This window comes from Phoenix dactylifera, chromosome 1 (assembly GCF_051530095.1).
Source record: "Phoenix dactylifera cultivar Ajwa chromosome 1, Ajwa_hap1_PhDact_Kaust_v1.1, whole genome shotgun sequence".
Taxonomy (NCBI): Eukaryota; Viridiplantae; Streptophyta; class Magnoliopsida; order Arecales; family Arecaceae; genus Phoenix; species Phoenix dactylifera.
Window position 1 is genome coordinate 51968923 of NC_143190.1, and position 18716 is coordinate 51987638.

Below are 18716 nucleotides of genomic sequence, written 5' to 3' on the forward strand. Positions count from 1 at the left end.
TACGATCTTCCTTTAGAAAAAGGAATGAAAATGGAAGGTTATGTTCCTCTAGGTGCATATGTTTTTAATGGTTATGTAGTTGCCCCAGGGGGGTATCAAGCAAGGATTTATGAGCCAACCTACGAAATCTGAACTCTTGTACTACCATATTTTTTACCCTTTGCTGCGGGTAGAGAAGATCTGAGAGATGAAAGACAGAAGAAAAAATAGTGGGGTCAAGACTAACACAAAAAGTCTTCTCCTTGTCCTCCCCATTTTTTATGATAGAAATCATAATATAGAATGTCACACTAATCCGAGTCTAGACATGCATATTTTATTTACGTATTCGTTGCAAAATGTATTCAAAGTTATCAGTAGAAATTAGACTACGAATGGCATTTCTTAGGTCTTCTTTGTGATGTTTCAGTCAAAGGAAAGCATCGATGCAGCTATTGGAGATGCTTTAGCAAAGCCATGTCTGCCACTACCCCTTGGTCCCAAGCCTCCGCCTTTGGAGGCTGTCCTCGTTGAATCACGACGGCAAGGGATATCAAATATACCGCCAGCTTGTCGTTGATTTGTGATCACAAAATGTTTGTCCCCGCGACCAGCACATTTGAATTCGCCAACCATGTCAGAAGGCCAATCATGAAACATCTTTGGTGGAACCAATCATGGATGACCATGAAGGCTATTCTCTGTCTCTTTTTATCTCTTAGTTTATAAGTATTTAGTCTCTGTAAATATTTGGTTTGTTTACCAAAATTAAACAAAGAGCTTTCAAGAAAGTATTTGTTTGAAATTGGCTAACAGTTTAACAGTGATATCGGCCTCTTTAACGCATATGAATTAACTAATTTATTACTGATATCATCATAACTATCTCTACTTCATTGCTAATACTAGCATAAATGACAGTCATAACTCCTTTTGGAATTCTCCTACAGATATATACGTGTATGTGTGTAATTGAACACATGCCAAATTTACGTGCCACCAATCGTAGCTTATAATTCTGATGCCACATTGACGACCATCAAATCATGTAAATGCTCCTCTTGTAATCTTTGATTGCCGCAGAGGACTGGTGCATGCTATATGCGTGGACTGCCAGGGTCGTGGCTACAGGGGGCAGTCAACTTTTCGACATATTGGTTTCGGGTGAGGAGCTAAGGACTGCTTGGGCAGGGCTTCGTTATGCTCGGTGTGTCTTACGGGCCGATTTCATCGTCTTGGAGAAGAACTCGGCCACAGTTATCAGTTGAATCCGAAAGGGTCCAAGAGGCAATGGTTGCGTCCACCCTTTGCTCTAAGATATCTGGGCAATGGTGAGGGATGGAAGCCTTCTAGGCCAAGCATGTCTTCCATGAAACTAATGGGGCTGCAGACTGGGTGGCGGCTTATGTAGCCAATCACTCCGGTGGTATCTTATGGGCTGGAGATGGAGAGTTGCCCCTGGCACTCCGAGGTATTTTGTTTTTTCATTTTATTGGGTGCATTCATACTCATCTGGTATGATTCACCCGCTTTATCAAAGAAGAAGAAGAAGGAGGAGGAGGATGAGGAGGAAGAGGGAAGCAACATTCCAAACAAAAATAATCATCTTAAATAGAGCTAACATTGGAAAAGATCTTAAATAGAGCTAATATCGGAAAGATTTCCCCACTTCATATGAAATGGTCCGAATGATTTTGATACCTGAATTTTGAGCATGCATTTTGATCCAGCTTATAGATGAGGCTGCTTTATCACTCTATCAATTTAGGGAATTCCATGGAGATATTTTGAGTTCTTTGAAAGAGGGAAATATTAGTTTTGCCTCTAGGGATTGTATCTTTGACGCATGTTGCTAGGCTAACATGTAACGTGCATGTCATCAAAAATAATAGTATCTTATATGCTTTTAGGCTCCATTTGGTGCTGGAGTAGGATTACGGGAAATTGGAAAATAAGGGATAAATTAATGTAGAAGATGGAAGAATGTTTAGGGATAACTTTATTTTTTTTTGTTTTTTCAATTTTTTTTATTTTGTTCAATAGGATATGCCAGTTTTTTTTTTCATTTTCGAAAATGTCATTTCTTCAAATATTTCCACTCCTATCAGGGTCTAATTTGTGGTATTTGGCAAAACAAAATTTAAACAAACAAGAATAACTTCAATCTGAATAAATTGTCATTGCTATGCAACCAAGCATGGACTTCAAGATGCACTGCATGGGGCTTATTGAAAATTTGGGCGCATTTGAGAATTGCAATTGATTGAGATGAAAAGCGGAATAGCCATATTCTCCAATATGTTTGGTTCGTGATTAGAATAAAAATTGAAATCAGAATCAAAATAAAATTTGAACATTAGAGGAGAGTAGGGATTGGATTTTGAAGATTAGAGCACTTCTATTTTTCTCTGAAATCAAAATGAAACTGAGACTCCCTAAGGAAATAGCTAACATAGAAGTTACCCATCTTCATTTCTATTATAAAGTCCAATCCAATTCCTCCTCACTAAACATACTCTATTTTGCTGGGCCTCGGCTCAGCCCACTCAAAAGCCTCAACATCAGCCCACTCGATTTAATCAGATTGCGAAACTGATGGGGAGGTTGAGCAACATTATATGGTTCACGGATTTCAACAGACCCGGTAGGTTTAGAAAGATGGAGACCACACTTCCACTTAAAGCTAATAAAGCGCCCGTTGCCTCCCGCCTTCTCCCAAACCGGACGGTCTGGAGTTCCGCAGCAACATGCGAAACAAACGCCAATCCCGCATGTTTTTTTATTTTAAAAATTTCAAACTCAAACTGCCTTCAGGGCATACGGTGAACGCGATCGAAGCAATCTAATAATATCGTTCCGCGAGTCACCAGAAGCCATGTTGAACTTAGCAGCCTATGCATACAACATGCTTCGCGTCCCCCTCGCCCCCCCGCCCCCCCACCCCCCTCTCTCTCTCTCTGAGACCTCGGTTCGAAATTTCCGTTTTCTTCCCAAAATGTCCGCCATCTCCGCCCTGCTCTTCCCTCCGAGCCCCTCCCTTCTCGTTCTGCCCCCACCGCCATCGCCCTTCTTTCCCCTCCCCGCCGCTCTCCTATCTCTTTATAAACCCCCCACCGCCTTATTCTCTGTTCCGAAACCCCAGCTCCGCCTCCTTCCCCGTCGCGCCCTCAGCGGCCACGAGGATACCGCCGAACCCTCCGCCTCCGCCACCGCCGCCACTATCACCGTCGACAACGCGCAGTCGCCGGACGCCACCGCTTTCTTGATCCGCGCCCGCAACCGGATCGGGCTCCTCCAGGTGATCACCCGAGTCTTCAGGGTCCTCGGTCTCCGGATCGAGCGCGCCACCGTCGAGGTCGAGGGGGAGTTCTTTGTGAAGCGGTTCTTGGTGGTGGACTCCCACGGGGCCAAGATCGAGGACCCGGAGAGCCTGGATCGCATCGAGCGCGCACTGAGGGACGCGATCGATGGGGCCGCCGATCGGACCCCCGCGGGGCCGGGAACTGCGAGGTTGGGGTCGAGAGGGCTGGTAGTCCGGCGGGCGGGACTAGTGCCGGAGTCTGGGGCGGGGAAGGCTAAGGCCGAGAGGATGTTCTCGTTGATGGATGGGTTTCTCAAGAACGATCCGATCAGTCTTCAAAAGGACATTCTTGACCACGTTGAGTACACTGTGGCGAGATCAAGATTTAGCTTCGACGATTTTGAGGCTTATCAGGTAATCTTTGGTCTTTCTTGATGCCAGAAATTAACTCTGTAGTCAATCTCCCCAGTTATCTCTGTGATGAATCACCAGTTGTAAGTTGTAACCTAGTACCACATTTGTTTTCTCGAAGTTACTTGAATTCAGCTCTGTTGGCCCCCTTTTTTACGGGTTGCTAAAGAACTTGATAAGTTTTGATATCTTTATTTTTTGTGGATTGCAAAACGAATTACAGGCACTATGTGATGTCACAATATTGGGCACGTTTCAAAGCCAAAGATTTTTACCGTCTTGGTTGCTTTATACCCATAACAGACTGCATCATTCTAGTCAAATTGAATGTGTTTGGGTCATCATGGGGTAAAGGGAGTTCCGGTGAGAGTGGCAGTTTGTACGATTGTATAATTACTTGCTAATCATAGCTTATTTAAGCTTTGGCCGTAATCCACACCATATTTGTATAGCAGTCTCTTTCTCTTATCAACATCGGCAAGGGACCATTGGAGGGAAATTACTTGCCATAATTAACTGAAAAAATGATATATGTTGATCCTGTGGGCCCTCACATTTCTAAAGGCAACGCTTTTGGATAGTGGATTAGAATATTATTCTTAACAATTTGTTAAATAATTTGTCAACCATGAGATTCAGATTTTAATGCTCCTAGGTCATTACCACCATGATCATGAACTAGTTCAGACATGCTTGATGAGCAACCTAGTTAAAAGCTACATGCAAACAAAAGTGAATGGAATTGGATTAAAAATTAGACCATTTGTCTGGCTATTGACATTTTTGTTAACAAAACAAGCCTCCAGAATATCATGATGAATGGTGTGCATCATTATTCTCAATAATCCACAGTGTGTTTAAACATCGTGGTGTAACTACTCCAGGAAATAGGTACATTAAGTTACATATTTTACGTATATATGCTGTCCTTTTAGATAATTATTTTTGTAATATAATATAAAATATTCTAGTTGTTTTGATAGATTAGTGTCCTGATAGAGAAAACCATGTCATGCCACCATGGCAGACTCACAAAGTGAAAACTACATAGGATGTAACACAAACTATGACTTGAGGAAAAGACAAACTCAGAGGGAAATTGAGTGAAGAAGAAGAAAGGCATGGATACTGTTTTAAACTGGCAATCTTGTGTGTGTGTAGACTGTAGTAACCCAGCTTTGCATCTCTCCTTCTGCTGTCCAGAATGACCAGGATGGATTTATCACTATTTGAGTACTACTGTAGCATGCTACTCCTTTCTTTTCCATGGACTTGGTCCTGTATGTTGAATTAGATCAGGATATCTGTGCATTAATTTCTCTCTTGAATGAAATTGTCCTCGAGTTCTCTTTGGGCTTATTCTCTAATACTCCATGATACTTTTAGACAACTGCGTACTGAAGGTCTTCAAGATGCCATATTTGCAGATAAGTAAACATAACATTTGCATTGTAAGTGATCTTCTTCAGAATTTTGAAGGGGCCAATTTTCTTCTGCTAGTCTTATTATCTGCAACAGTCTTTTCATGCTGTGTTGTTGCGAGATCAAATTGGCATTCTCCGACTTGTTTGGGGGCTCATTTTCTACAGAAAAAGGAGGCTACTAAATCAATATGGGGAAAGGTCCTCCATAAATACATAAGATTTAATGCCATGAATTACATGTTTGTGTAACGAGTGTATAATCATGAGGAGGAGATAAGATATGATGCCCCTCATGGTATATCTATGTTTTTATCTAAATAAAGCTGCATGTTTTGTGTTCCCACTTTTCCTTCATGATAAAATGTAAAATGTTTTTGCATCTTTATGACTCTGGCAATAACAGAACTAAATTCTGCATTAATGAAATGGTTCAATGAAATTTCTTTTTGTTCTACAAATAAATTCTGCACTATTAGAGGGTTTAAAAAGATTCCCCCCCCCCCCCCCCCCCCCCCCCGAGACGTTCTTCTGTATTTTATTTCTTGCAATAATTGACTTCAGATATTATAAGACGTATGTGCTGTCTTTCAACTTATTTTAATGTGGAAAACCATTTCATAATGACTGTAGGCTTTGTCACATAGCGTGAGAGACCGCTTGATTGAGAGATGGCATGATACTCATGCTTACTTTAAGAGGAAAGACCCGAAGAGACTTTACTTTCTCTCTCTGGAGTTCCTTATGGGTATTAACGTAACTTTGAGTTTCTTGCATTTTGCATACATAGTACTGATTTCTCATGCTCTATATCTGATTCTTCACTTATTTTATCATGCTATTAATTTTTTTCCATCAAGAAAGGCAAATTGCAATCAACTGTTGATGAGCTTACTACACATCTCATTTTCTTTATTATGTTCTTATATAAATGGTTAGCTGTATTTATTTAATGAACTTTAAAATCTCTGCCTTCTGTCTTGGATATTTCAATTATTTTTTCCATATTGTATCATGCTTGGTTCTGGTGAAAGGAACTGTATTACTTCCGCTACTGAGTTATACTGCTTTGCACCATTTCAGGCCGTTCTTTGTCAAACAGTGCTATTAACTTAGGTATAAGAGATCAGTATGCAGATGCTTTGAATCAACTTGGCTTTGAGTTTGAAGTGTTGGCTGAGCAGGTTAGCAAGGCTCTTGTTGGAAAACTGCTTTTGACATATCACAAGATGGTCTGTAGAATTCCAACTTTTGGAATGAATTTTAATGTTTGAAATGTTTGAATTATTAGTCAAATTGGAGTTCATCTTAATTCTATCATTATTATAATCCATATTTTCTAAGAACCAATCAATAAATCATCAATTATTTCATTGTGTTTGAATATATTGTAGAATTTATTTTAAGATTATAATTTTATCAAATTTTAAAACACGTGCTGCTGCTTAGAAGGCACATGTAAGCAAACTTTACTCTCCACCTTTCTGATTTTCATAATGTTTAATTGTTTTATTTTTATCTGTTGCTTATATCAAGTCTAGACGAGAGGTATAAAAGGGTCACGCGTAGGGTCTGCGGAACCGGTACCGAGCACCATACCGGTTGTCCGGCGGGACGAGTTGTTACCAACCCGTGCTGTGCCGTGCAAGGCCCATATGGACACAGTAGAAGAGGTGGGAGAGTGGGAGAACGAGAGAGGAAAGGAAAGAGAAGGGGGAGGCCGAGGGAGGCCGGTGGAGGGCCGGAGAGCCAGAGGAGGCGGAGGCTAGAGAGTCGCTGGGAAGCCATGGAAGAAGGGCTCCCTCCGGTCCCCTGTTTCGTTTGACACAGGGGCCGGAGCGAAATAGGGGCCCCTCCGGCCCCTCTTCCATGTGGCAGCTACTCGGTCTCTGTCGCGGCCGGCCTCAACCTTCCTCTCTCTCTCCCTCCCCCGCTCTCTTTCTCTCTTTTTCTCTTTTTTCCTTCATCTTCTTCTCCTTCGGCGCGGGTCTCGTTTTCGTCATCAGAACCGTCCCGGTCTGCGGCTGGTACGATTCGGGACGCCCCGAACCGAACAGTTTGGGACAGTTCTGCCGACCTTGGTCATACGTATGTTGTGCGAAATGTCATTTTGGAGCTTGTTACCTAGTTTCCATGAAAAAACTGTGTTAAACTAATCTCCGAAAGTTTTGTACTTGGCACACAAGAGACTAAGCATCAAAAGAAGGATCTCCTATCTCCTTGTCTATAATATATGCTTTGATATTTTACTCCAAGGAAGGGGATGCAGCACAAGGTAATGGTGGTCTAGCTCGCTTTTCTGCATGCCATATGGACTCTTTGGCAACGATGGACTTTCCTGCTTGGGGGTAAGGCCTTTTCCTACTATAATTATCTAGGTATTGTTTTGTTACTAGTGCGGCATTATATGTTTTAATTTAATCAATATGGCTCTATAATCTAGATGCCTTTCCACATGGTGGTATCTCTGAATTTGCTGGTTGCTTCAGATGTCCTGGTTTTAAGTTTCTGAATGTGAACTTGTGATTATCAGGAAATATGTCCTGAATCTTTTATTTTGATGGATGACTATTTCAGCTAATGTACTTAGTGGGATGATAATTGATCATGGTAACTATAAACTAATGTATCTGCTAATAATAGATTGCAATGTCTTTGTTTTGCAGCTATGGACTACGTTACCAATATGGGTTATTCCGCCAGGTTATATTGGATGGATTTCAGCATGAACAACCTGACTATTGGCTGAATTTTGGAAACCCTTGGGAAACAGAGCGCATTCCTGTTTCGTATGCAGTGAAGGTTCGCAATTAACTTATGTTGTATTGTCTTTGTCTGTATCAAATTTATTCTACAAGGCTAAGAATTCCAACTTCTTTCTTCAACCCATTTATATGTATATGTTATTTCTTATTTTGGTTTGATGGACATACTAGTTCTATGGGACTGTTGAAGAGAAGGATTTTAATGGTGGCAAGTGTAAAGTTTGGGTTCCTGGAGAGACGGTAATTACATTTTTGAGTTTATAGTTTCCCTATTTTAGCTCTTTGATTGTATGAATCTGCATGTCTATTGTGCATATCTCTAAATAGCAGGGATTTTTTAATGATGTCACAACATCTCCAGACTGCCTGATGTTTATTCAGCCACTATAATCCATTATATTCTTCATAGGTTGAGGCTGTTGCTTATGACAACCCAATACCTGGCTATGGGACAAGAAATACTATTAATCTCCGCCTATGGTCAGCTAAACCTAGTGACCTGTATGATATGGTAAGGATGGTTTCTGATTTTTCTTCTTGTCCAATATGATAGAGTTGCAAGAGCTGTTATCCTGCATATTATTTTCTACTTATATTAAAATTAATTTGTAAGATTTACAGATGTTACTGTGTCTCTTTGAAACTTTTCTCCCATGATTAACAATTTTTTCCTTTCCTATCTACATCCTGGTTACAGTGGCAAATGATGGATACACAAACACATGTGCTGGGATCTGTAAAATTTAATAAGATGACCTTGTCATATTATTTAGAGATTGACTTAAAAATATAGATACATACATGTAAAAACTACACATAAAAGTGTTTCTACACTGAATGCTGCTTTTTTAGCAAATACCAATGACCGCTGTGACCATAGTATACTTTCTTTTGTTTTTTTTTTTTTGTGGAGCCAGGTAGGAGTGATATCCGATTGTTTTCCAATTATAATGGTGTCGTGTAAATGGTCCGTGATTCGGCAGTTTTTGTATTGGTGCTGATACTTATTGCTTGTGTGTTTTTTGCTATTACTTGAGTGTATTCCTAGATGGCAAGTTTTCTTTTTCTTTTTGTCATTCCTGTTTTGTGATATTTAGAAACCTTTTGCAATTGCTTAAAAAAATCAGGTTCAAGTCTGGTTTTTACAACAACCTGACTATTGTTTCTTTCCATATCTTGGCAGGAATCTTATGATACAGGAGACTATATTAATGCTGTTATCAACAGGCAGAAAGCTGAGACAATTAGTAGTGTTCTATATCCTGATGATCGATCATATCAGGTGGTTTTGTGTTCTCTCTGTGAAATGTCAGATTATTTTTTGTCATAATTACATCTAGAAATATGTCTTGAAATATTCTAATTTAAGAAGCCTTTTATCATTCCTTTATAACTGGTATTCAAATTTACAATTCTTTACTTTCATGGAAGATGCTTATCATACTTTAGTGGTTGTTTAATTGATCGGTAGAGTCTTCATCCAAGATTATTCATCCTAATGACACCTGGGTGGTGGGGCTATCCATGTGCCAAGGTGGGGTTGGTGACCACATTCGATAAAGATTCGATAAAAGGCAACTTTTAATCCCAAATTTTTCTTAGATTTATTTTGACCCACTTTTTCACTTGTTTAGTTTTTGGTAGCCCAGTAAGCAAATGAAGTAACACTATTTTTATTATATAAATTGAGAATATATTCGAGACAGGTTTGTTCTTTTTTTTACAAGGAAATACAACACTAGAATCACATAATGGTAATACTTTGGCTGGTCAATGGTACTGGTAGAAGGCATCAAGATTTTTACTACTGCATGCTTCAGGATTCCCCTAATTATGGAGTTTCAGCTCATAATATAAGGCATCCAGATTAAAAGATATAGATATATGAAAAAAGTGAAACAGGTGGTGTTGGGTTCTTAAACTTGTTTGGCTAAGACCTTCACCTTTAGTATTTAGATGATGTCCTTTAAGTCTTCAAGACTTCAAGTATCCAGGAATATGGTGGAAAGCTTTGGGCATCAGAATTTATCCTAGATTGAGATGAGGATCTTGATGATCTCTTTCTTTTATTTTTCGTGGCTATATATCTCTGTTTATAGGTGAGTAGTGGCTTTCCATAGAAGTGGTTACTGGTGGTTGCTGAGTAGTTACTAATGATAGGTTATCTTAGATGAATTATCAAAAGCAGGAGATTATAATAGGATGATTTACATAATTGTTGATATGCTTTGGCTCTTATTAACTTATGCAGGGGCCTTTACTTTAGAGGATTCTTCACACCATAGATGAAGTTGTCAAAGATGCTGGAACAGCTATGGAAAAATAGGAAAACATATACTTTTTTGAGAGAGAGAGTAGATGAAGTCTAATCCCTTTCACAGGAAAGATAGAAATACAGTGTAACCGAAGAACAAAGATGCTATGGAGAAAGTTGCGAAGGAGTTGCCCGAGGTATAAAATTCGTCTAATAAAAATGTTCAAGATATGGACGAGGTTATCAGGTATGCATGTATACAAGGAATTCTTTTTTGACACAATGGCTGTAGATGGAAATAAGGAACTCGTTAGATTAGTACTTGGTTGGTTGGGCTCTTATTTTGGTCTGTTTATGCAATCTATAAAGAATTGGGGATATATATAGTTAAAATTAAGTATTTTATGTAAAACTTTAATATAAATTTGTAACATAAATATTAAATTGTTTATTTATTGGGTTTGGGTTAGGTTGGGGTTGGTTTAATGAGTGGGTTGGGCAGGTTAGGTTCAGGTTGCACAACCCAAGTTGCATATCTAATGAGCAGGAGATATCTCTACTTGAGTGTGCTGAGAGAAATAAGCTAAACTAAATCCATTTGAAGTAATATGATGGCTTACACTAGAATTTACTATCAGAATTTTTACCAAATGCCTAAACAGACATGTTGGTAGAAAAGAGGGTAGTGGGCCTGGAGAACCTTCTTTTATAGGCCGTTGTCCATTGACCTATCTTGTCAAGGAGCTATTTGCGAACAACCTTTGTTGTAGTGGGCTTATTAGCACTAGGGCATGCAATAAAAAATAGCAGTTCCATTGCATTTGTTTTCTAGCTACGCTTCTTGCAGGCATTCTACAGATTTCAATAAAATGAAGTGGTTTTGCAACAGCCTTGAACAGAAAAAAAATTGGAGCCATCAGAGATGCAGGAGAAAATGCTGGAAAGCAGCATGAGCATGGTATACCATACTAGCCTGAACTGAGTGGTATGGAGCATACCATACTGTATCGGTTTGGTAGCGGTACTCAGTACAGATAGCGTAACGATACTTGGTATGCCAAAACACCCCATACCATACCGACACTGTGCTAGTGTGGAACTGGTATGGGGTCCGGTACCAAGACGACGAACCTTGATGAGGAGTGTTAAATTGTTAAGGACCAAGCTCTTAAAAATTTATAGGATATCACAGGGATAGGTACACAAATTTCCTTAGAAATCACTCTCTGAAAACTGAGCATAGAGAAGATAGAGGACACATTTGAAGAATCTACATATGGTCTGAGATTCTTGAAGACTCATAATATTGCCATTGGTCTCAGAATTCATAATGCTTAAGTAGATAGGAGGCTTTGCTCTTGGATGACATAGCATGAATTGCAGGATTTTAAGTGCTATATGTTGGTGCCATGCTAGTCAAGCACTGACATTATGTATTGCATGCATACCAGCACTTGTTACACACTATCATGCAATAGCATGCAAGCCTTTTAACTGGCGGATGGATGCACTTTAATATACACATGTATAGCAGCATTTTTATTGATTAAACCATTTTAAATTTCTAGGGCTCATAGGTGTTGCTTTGTGAAGAAAAAAGGATTAAATGCAACAAATAATATGCATTCTAAATACAGGGCAGTATATTATCTAAGGTAATATGGGGTTGATATTACACCATAGTTATTCATTAGCTCCAACAGTTAAATGCAACAAATAATATGCATTCTAAATACAGGGCAGTATATTATCTAAGGTAATATGGGGTTGATATTACACCATAGTCATTCATTAGCTCCAACAGTAAGACATTAAATGGTTAGGGTACCAAGTAATAAGTATTAAAACGCATGGCAGAATGAGGAACTTTAAACTATAGAGATGTCATGCTTGAGCATTAATGTATTATATCCTAAAATACTAAGTTATCATAGTATAACAGCAATAATGGCATAAAAGTGAATACAATTTTTGGAGTCCTCAACCTCCCATGGAATGTCTGGCAGGCTCCTAAACATCCATTGACCATAAAATTCAAATTTTGGGTGTTAAAAAGGTATTGCCGAACTGTCAATCATTCAATGTGGTCTTGATGAGTCATGAGATTCGTGGGAAAATCATCTTCTGCATATATGTAGATTCCATCTTTAGATCTGTACATCAAAGTCTCCAAAAATCATCTTAACACTTCTGGTTACTGCTCAAGATCATCTAACAATTTGATTTTTCATATTATATAGTTCAGGTCCTCTTGTTCCTTCATATGCATTTGTGGTTCTCTACTTCTCCTTTCTTCTTGAGAGGAAAGGTGTGTTGTGAAGATGGTTATTGTTGGACTTTGTAAACAAATTTAAAACAAAATACTTAAAGATGTATGACGTGTGCATGATATTTTTCATGTTTTTCAATGTCAATAATGTCTTAAGTTAATATTTTTCCTACCTGGTAGATATATGATGCAAATACATTTATCAATAATCATATAAATGAAACACCTCTTCTATCTTCCAATCCAATAATATAGGGCAAGGAACTACGGTTAAAGCAACAATATTTCTTTGTCTCGGCATCAGTTCAGGACATCATTCGGAGATTTAAAGATTCTCATAATGACTTCAATCAGTTCCCTGAGAAGGTTTGTTCAATATATTATATATTGAAAATTAATATTCCTGTGTTGCAGGATTCATGCTTGTTTTATAAGATTCTTTGTCTTATTCACTGGGCTGCTGAAACTGCCAGGTGGCCCTGCAGCTAAATGATACTCACCCATCCCTTGCAATCCCTGAGGTTATGAGGGTCCTTGTTGATGAAGAGCTTCTCAGTTGGAAGCAGGCATGGGATATTGTATGCAAAATTTTCTCCTGCACAACTCACACTGTAGTTCCTGAGGGACTAGAGAAAATTCCAGTTGATCTACTTGGCTTTGTTCTTCCACGTCATTTACAAGTGAGTATCAAAGAAATATTTGTATATCTGTAGTGGTCTTGCCTTGGCAATTGATGGGTTTATTCTAGGCTGCAAATATGTCAACACATTTTATCATTTATACCATATTTGCATGCTCAGTGAACGACTTTTGTCTGTTTAGACTTTAGAATATTTTTAACTTATTTTTCTATTTATGTTTGCCGTATGTAATTGTTCTCGACTTCTATGCCAAAAATTATAACAAATTATTACTTTGCTTATTTTTGCTCAGATAATATTCGACATAAACCTTTCATTTGTGGAGGAGTTGAAAAAGCATTTTGGGCTTGATTTTAACCGCCTCTCCCGGATGTCAATTGTTGAGGAAGGTGCTGTGAAGGTATATCAACATTTTTTTAAAGAAATTCTTTTGGCACATTTTATATATCATCTATTTTATATTCTAAATGATAGTTATAGTTCACACTAAGCATTTTTGATAGATGATGACCAGTTTTCACACTATTATATTGTGAGATAACGTTTCTCCAAAAATTTTATATCTGCATTTTTTACTAAGCATATATCTCTTTCTTGATGATGCTTTTACATGAATACAAGATATGGATACAACACAAATAAGCAGATTCAGCAAATATTTATAAAGGGATAAATATGGCTAGTATACAACAATAAATACATGTATGATACAGCGGAAATATATATGCATACACAGACATACATATACATTCATAAAGCTTAGTAGGTCACCACAACAACATAGTACATGGTCCATGCAATAACATCGATATCGCAAGCTTTAAAATTAACTGTCCATCATGTCCATCAATAAAGGGTCAAACTTTATGTATCTATATATATAAACATACACGCATGCATGCATATAAAGCTCGTCCCCTCATATTTGGAGTTATCCAAGAAGTGTCCCCTGTATATCCAGGATCTTAAAACAAGTATCCTAGCCACAGCCAACAATTATCGGTACTTGATAGTTGATACATATCGAATATGGGCATGGCATGCATTTTGCAGTATCCAGGTATCCTAGGCTTTCACATACTGAATAAATATGCAGGCACTCTGCCAGTATTTATCTTTCATATTTGTGTAAGATTTCTTTTGAGTATGCTAAAAATTTGATTTAGTTTATTGTTCCTGCAGAGTATTCGGATGGCCAACCTATCAATTGTTTGTTGCCATACTGTTAACGGAGTCTCCCGTGTTCATTTAGATATATTGAAGACAAAAGTATTTAAGGTAAGCTTTGTATGACCTAATTCAAAATCCTGATCGATAGTCTATATCAAATTGAAAAAGTAATTTTACTGCCTTAATTTCTGCAGTGCTATCATTTTACTGTTGTATGTTTGCTTCTGATCATTCTGGCGAGTAGAAAGAGAACCATTATACAGGTCAAAAAAAAAAAAGAAACCAATGAGGGTTCTTTGATTGACAGATTAAGTCTTAGACCAGACTTTGGCTTAATTTTCATGATTCTGCAATCTCAATATCATAATGCATCAATTGACAGTTTTGACCCTAAATTCTAATGGATAAACTGAAACCCTTTTATCCCACACCAGTCTCCTATGAATTTCATAACTTAATACGTAAATGCTTAATGTGCGCTATGGTTAAAGTTCAGCATTTGTTTTCTGATTTCTCTATAAGAGGATTTCTGCAGGACTTTTATGAGCTTTGGCCACAAAAGTTCCACTACAAGACAAATGGTGTTACCCAGGTACAAACTATTATGTGCATTGATATCTGCAATTCGAATATTTTTCTTTTATAGTTAAAATGCTTGGAACAATTAGAGGCACATCAACATATCTATATTTATTAGAGATCATTAGAGTACAAAAAAGTAATTTTAATTAGAAATGACTTGTTGTTGCACAACATTCTAAAATACTTGGAAATGTGACCTTAGGAGAAGGTGTTGTTATGTTCAGTTATGTTGGCAAGACATGTTAGAAAAACATGCCTAGATTCTAGTGGAAGGGTGAACTTAGAAGACATGGGATTTATGAGGGAGGAGCAAGGGAAAATCTGATATCCATAAACTGGTCTTCAGCCCATGAATGTAGGGGTAGAGCTAGAGGGGTGCTAGGGGGCCATGGCACCCTCATGGGCAGCCCAATGCATTTGGGGGCCTAAGGCAAACTCACTGAGGGGCCTTCTTTAGGCTGAGGTCTTAGGCGATCGCCTCAGTTGCTTAAGGATTGAGCCGGCCCTGCTCAGTCACACAATTAATGGATCAGAAGATTTTTTTATGGGCATTAATCCAGGAGAAAAGTATTTACAACTTTAAAGATTTACATGTGGAACCAATTACCAAACCAAGATTGAATCATAAGCTGAGTAACTTCTAAGTTTTGATACTAGCAAGATATTTACATCAACCCTCAACACACTACACATATTACAAATAAAGTAGCTACAAACATCAGTAGGAATCATGTCAGTGGATGATGTTTACATGTTACAATTATGTCAGGATTATTTGCTAATTTGCAATTATGAAGAGGGTGCTTTAGGAGAGAGTTCTAAAATAAGTTCAATACCTGGAGTAATGCAAAGCTTGAAATGCAACTGCAAAGAGAACATAATCGGAGTAGTTTTGAGTTGGAGCCAATACCCCAAGACAAAGTGGAGTGACTATTTATCTTGCTGCAATATTACAAAGGATTGGAAATATAGATAAATTTGTTCTTGGTATAATCAAACCCTGGAGAACTCTGTGCAGCCGTAGAGCTGCACTTCCAAGTGGTGTAATTGGAGCAAGTTAAGGCATCAATGAGATATAAGAAGAGTGACAGAAGAACAAGGATAAAATTAGGGGGCAAATAACGAAGGAGATACATGAGAGCAATGTTTAACAGAGAAAAAGATATGGAGATGAAGATGTGGCAAAATAAGAAAGAGAGTTGGAAAAGAGTCAAAGACAAACATTTGAACCATTGAGAAAGTTTGTTTATATGCAGTGAAGACCGCACTGTTTGAGAATGGCTTAGATTTGGGTCAAGCAATCTGAAAGGTGGAGGGTATGAAAGAGTACATAAACATAAAACAAATAGAAAGATTTATAATAACTGCTTATAGTCAAGTATATGACCATGAGGAAAATACGATGAAGCAACTAGCTGATGGAAGAAATAAAAACTTTCTCTTGTCTCCAGCTGGCGAAGGTGCCTTCTTCTCCAAATCTGGGCATTAAATAGAGGGAGAAATAAGAACTTTGCAAACAAATTTCCTAGAAAAGAACAAACGTTTCAGAACAACCTTCAAACTAAAAAGAAACTAGGATGCCAAAGGGGGAGCCAGATGTAAATATTTTTCCCAAGAAAAAAAAATCAAAATACTCTTAAAGAAAAAGGAAGTGATGAATGCCAACATACCTAAAGAACATAAATGATGTCCTTAAAATTTAAAGAATTTGGCATGCCAAAAGAGGAAAGACCGCCATTTTTTGACAAGAAAAAGATTCGAAACACTTCAGCATACCTAAGGAATCACCGAGGCCGGACAAGGACCGGGGCATTACTGAGCCTCCTTCTAGCTTCCTTCTGACGATAGGTCATGCAAGCAAAGCAACTCATCTCTCAGCCCCAAATCTAACCTTATTCAGGACCAACAACCATGACCCTGAAATCTATCTAAAATCTCCCCTCCTCGTAGAAGAATCTAGCACCAACCAGCCATATTGCGCCTATCTCCACTAATCGTCTCTCCTCACCAAAAAAAAAAAGAAACAAAGAAAGAAATGAACAGATGGTCGATGAAATCAGGAGCAGCCACGCAGCATCAATCCACATGGCTATCAAATTCGAAGAATAAATCAAGGAAGAAAGGAAGAAATGGGGGAATTCCGATGGGAGGTGGAAACCCTAACGGTAAGGCCAGGAATAGGGAAGATGTTTCTGGGGGAGAAGCAGAGGAAGAGAAAAGGAGAGGGTTTCTTGTTTCCTCTCTGTTTTCGTTTGCTTCTTTTAGGGTTCTGTTCAGAGGACCGGAATTTTTGCGGTCTTAGAGGGGGCGGCTTGGGGCCCAAGACGAACTCACTGGGGGCCTTCTTTAGGCTGGGGCCTTAGGCAATCACCTCAGTCACCTAAGGGTTGGGCCGACCCTGGGCACCCTTTAAGTCAATATAAATCCCTTCAAGGTGGACGTTTCCCTATACTCGTGGACCCCCCAAGAAAAAACATCACAACTACCATCCAAGTCTTGTGGATTGCTCTTCCGGTACTGCTCCTCATCTCCTTTTTTCTGTCTAATCTTTTTCATCGGACCACCTTCTAATGTATCTATCAGGTATGCATATAATCCTTCTACCCGTGAACATTGTCCAACCTCTCTATGTACTTGTCCCTAGGAAAAACATCACAACCACCATCCAAGTCTTGTGGATTGCTCTTCCAGTACTGCTCATCTCCCTTTTTCTATCTAATCTTTTCCATCAGACCACTTTCTAATGTATCAGGTATGCATATAATCCTCCTACCCATGAACGATGTCCAACCTCTTTACGTACTTGTCCCTATAACCTTGATCATGTGGGCCATCGGCTGCGCCGCCCCCAGTTCCTTTACTTTTGTAGGACGTCTCCCTGACATATCTGGTTTTGGTCCAGGCTACGTGATCCCTATCATTTGTGGCATATGTAAATTCTGCCTCGTCAGTGAATGGACGGCATCCCTGAGAATAACCACCACCACCACCACCTTCAAAATGCCCTTCCTATCCACTTAGGCCTCTTGACTTATCACTTGAATTATCATTATCATCATCGCTAATTATTGCGAGATGATTTGAGCTAGCCGGGTTCTGATGGCTCTAGAGTCTCCCTTTCTTCTTCCCAGACCTGTATGTCATCAATTGCATACTGTAGCATATCCTTTACCCGATATTATAGTATGACCTAAAGAACATATTGTGTTTTATAAAGATTATGAAATGCGACCAAGAGGTATCAGGCTTTAGAAAGGTCATCATGTGACCAATGGCGTCATGAACACCTTTTGGATATTATAGAGGTTTTACTGATCATTATAGACTTAGCAACTTAAAAAAATTGCACAAGCAAGAGCCTTCCATGATTGAGATCTACAAGTATACTGATAAGCCATCTTTCTTTAGATAATATTTTTTTGGGGCACTACCAAACAGTTATGGCATCTGTAGGTCTTGCTTCTTTCATATGTTTCACATGTGATTTATTTACTAGGCATTAGGTTCGTTCAATCAAGGAGCTATCACCTTTTGAAGAGCTGATACAGCTTCTCCATCTTGTATGGTGCATAGTATCGGGTTGTCAAATATTGTTTTATATGGACGTCCTGCATAATAGAACTAGAATAGGGACCAAGGTTAGCCGAACCTGTATCGTGATCTGTATCGGTTGGTTATCAATTTAGCACGATACTTTTTCAATACCATACCCACATGGTACAGTGTAGCGTGCCGGTTCCGAACAGGCATGCCATTGTTTTTTCAATTTTTTAAGATTTAATAAAAAGTAATCATTGTTTTAATTTTTTAATGATTTAAGTCTAATTTGATGTTTCTTGATGCCTTTTGATGTTTTTATTACCTGATGCACCTTAAATGATGCTTCTTGATGTTTTGGAGTGATTTTTCTGCATTACCATGGA

The 18716-nt window shown here is 38.6% G+C and overlaps 1 protein-coding gene across 4 annotated transcripts in view; it reads left to right on the forward strand.

The window, feature by feature from the left end:
• Positions 1-2908: 2908 nt before the first annotated feature.
• LOC103722941 (uncharacterized) overlaps positions 2909-18716 on the forward strand; it is a 47581-nt gene continuing 31773 nt past the window's right edge. For 2 of the 4 annotated variants that reach the window (XR_015969485.2, XM_017846622.5), the window contains exons 1-13: positions 2921-3694; positions 5746-5860; positions 6196-6296; positions 7369-7460; positions 7779-7914; positions 8049-8117; positions 8287-8388; positions 9061-9159; positions 12656-12766; positions 12874-13080; positions 13334-13441; positions 14224-14319; positions 14747-14803. Coding sequence is in view for 3 of the 4 variants with exons in the window: in XM_017846622.5 (XP_017702111.4) it covers positions 2975-3694; positions 5746-5860; positions 6196-6296; positions 7369-7460; positions 7779-7914; positions 8049-8117; positions 8287-8388; positions 9061-9159; positions 12656-12766; positions 12874-13080; positions 13334-13441; positions 14224-14319; positions 14747-14803 (2013 nt within the window). In the remaining variant the exon portion in view is untranslated. Of the gene's footprint in view, positions 3695-5745; positions 5861-6195; positions 6297-7368; positions 7461-7778; positions 7915-8048; positions 8118-8286; positions 8389-9060; positions 9160-12655; positions 12767-12873; positions 13081-13333; positions 13442-14223; positions 14320-14746; positions 14804-18716 lie in introns of all 4 variants that reach the window. The other 2 variants (XM_088705899.2, XM_088705900.2) reach the window with 2 other exon arrangements.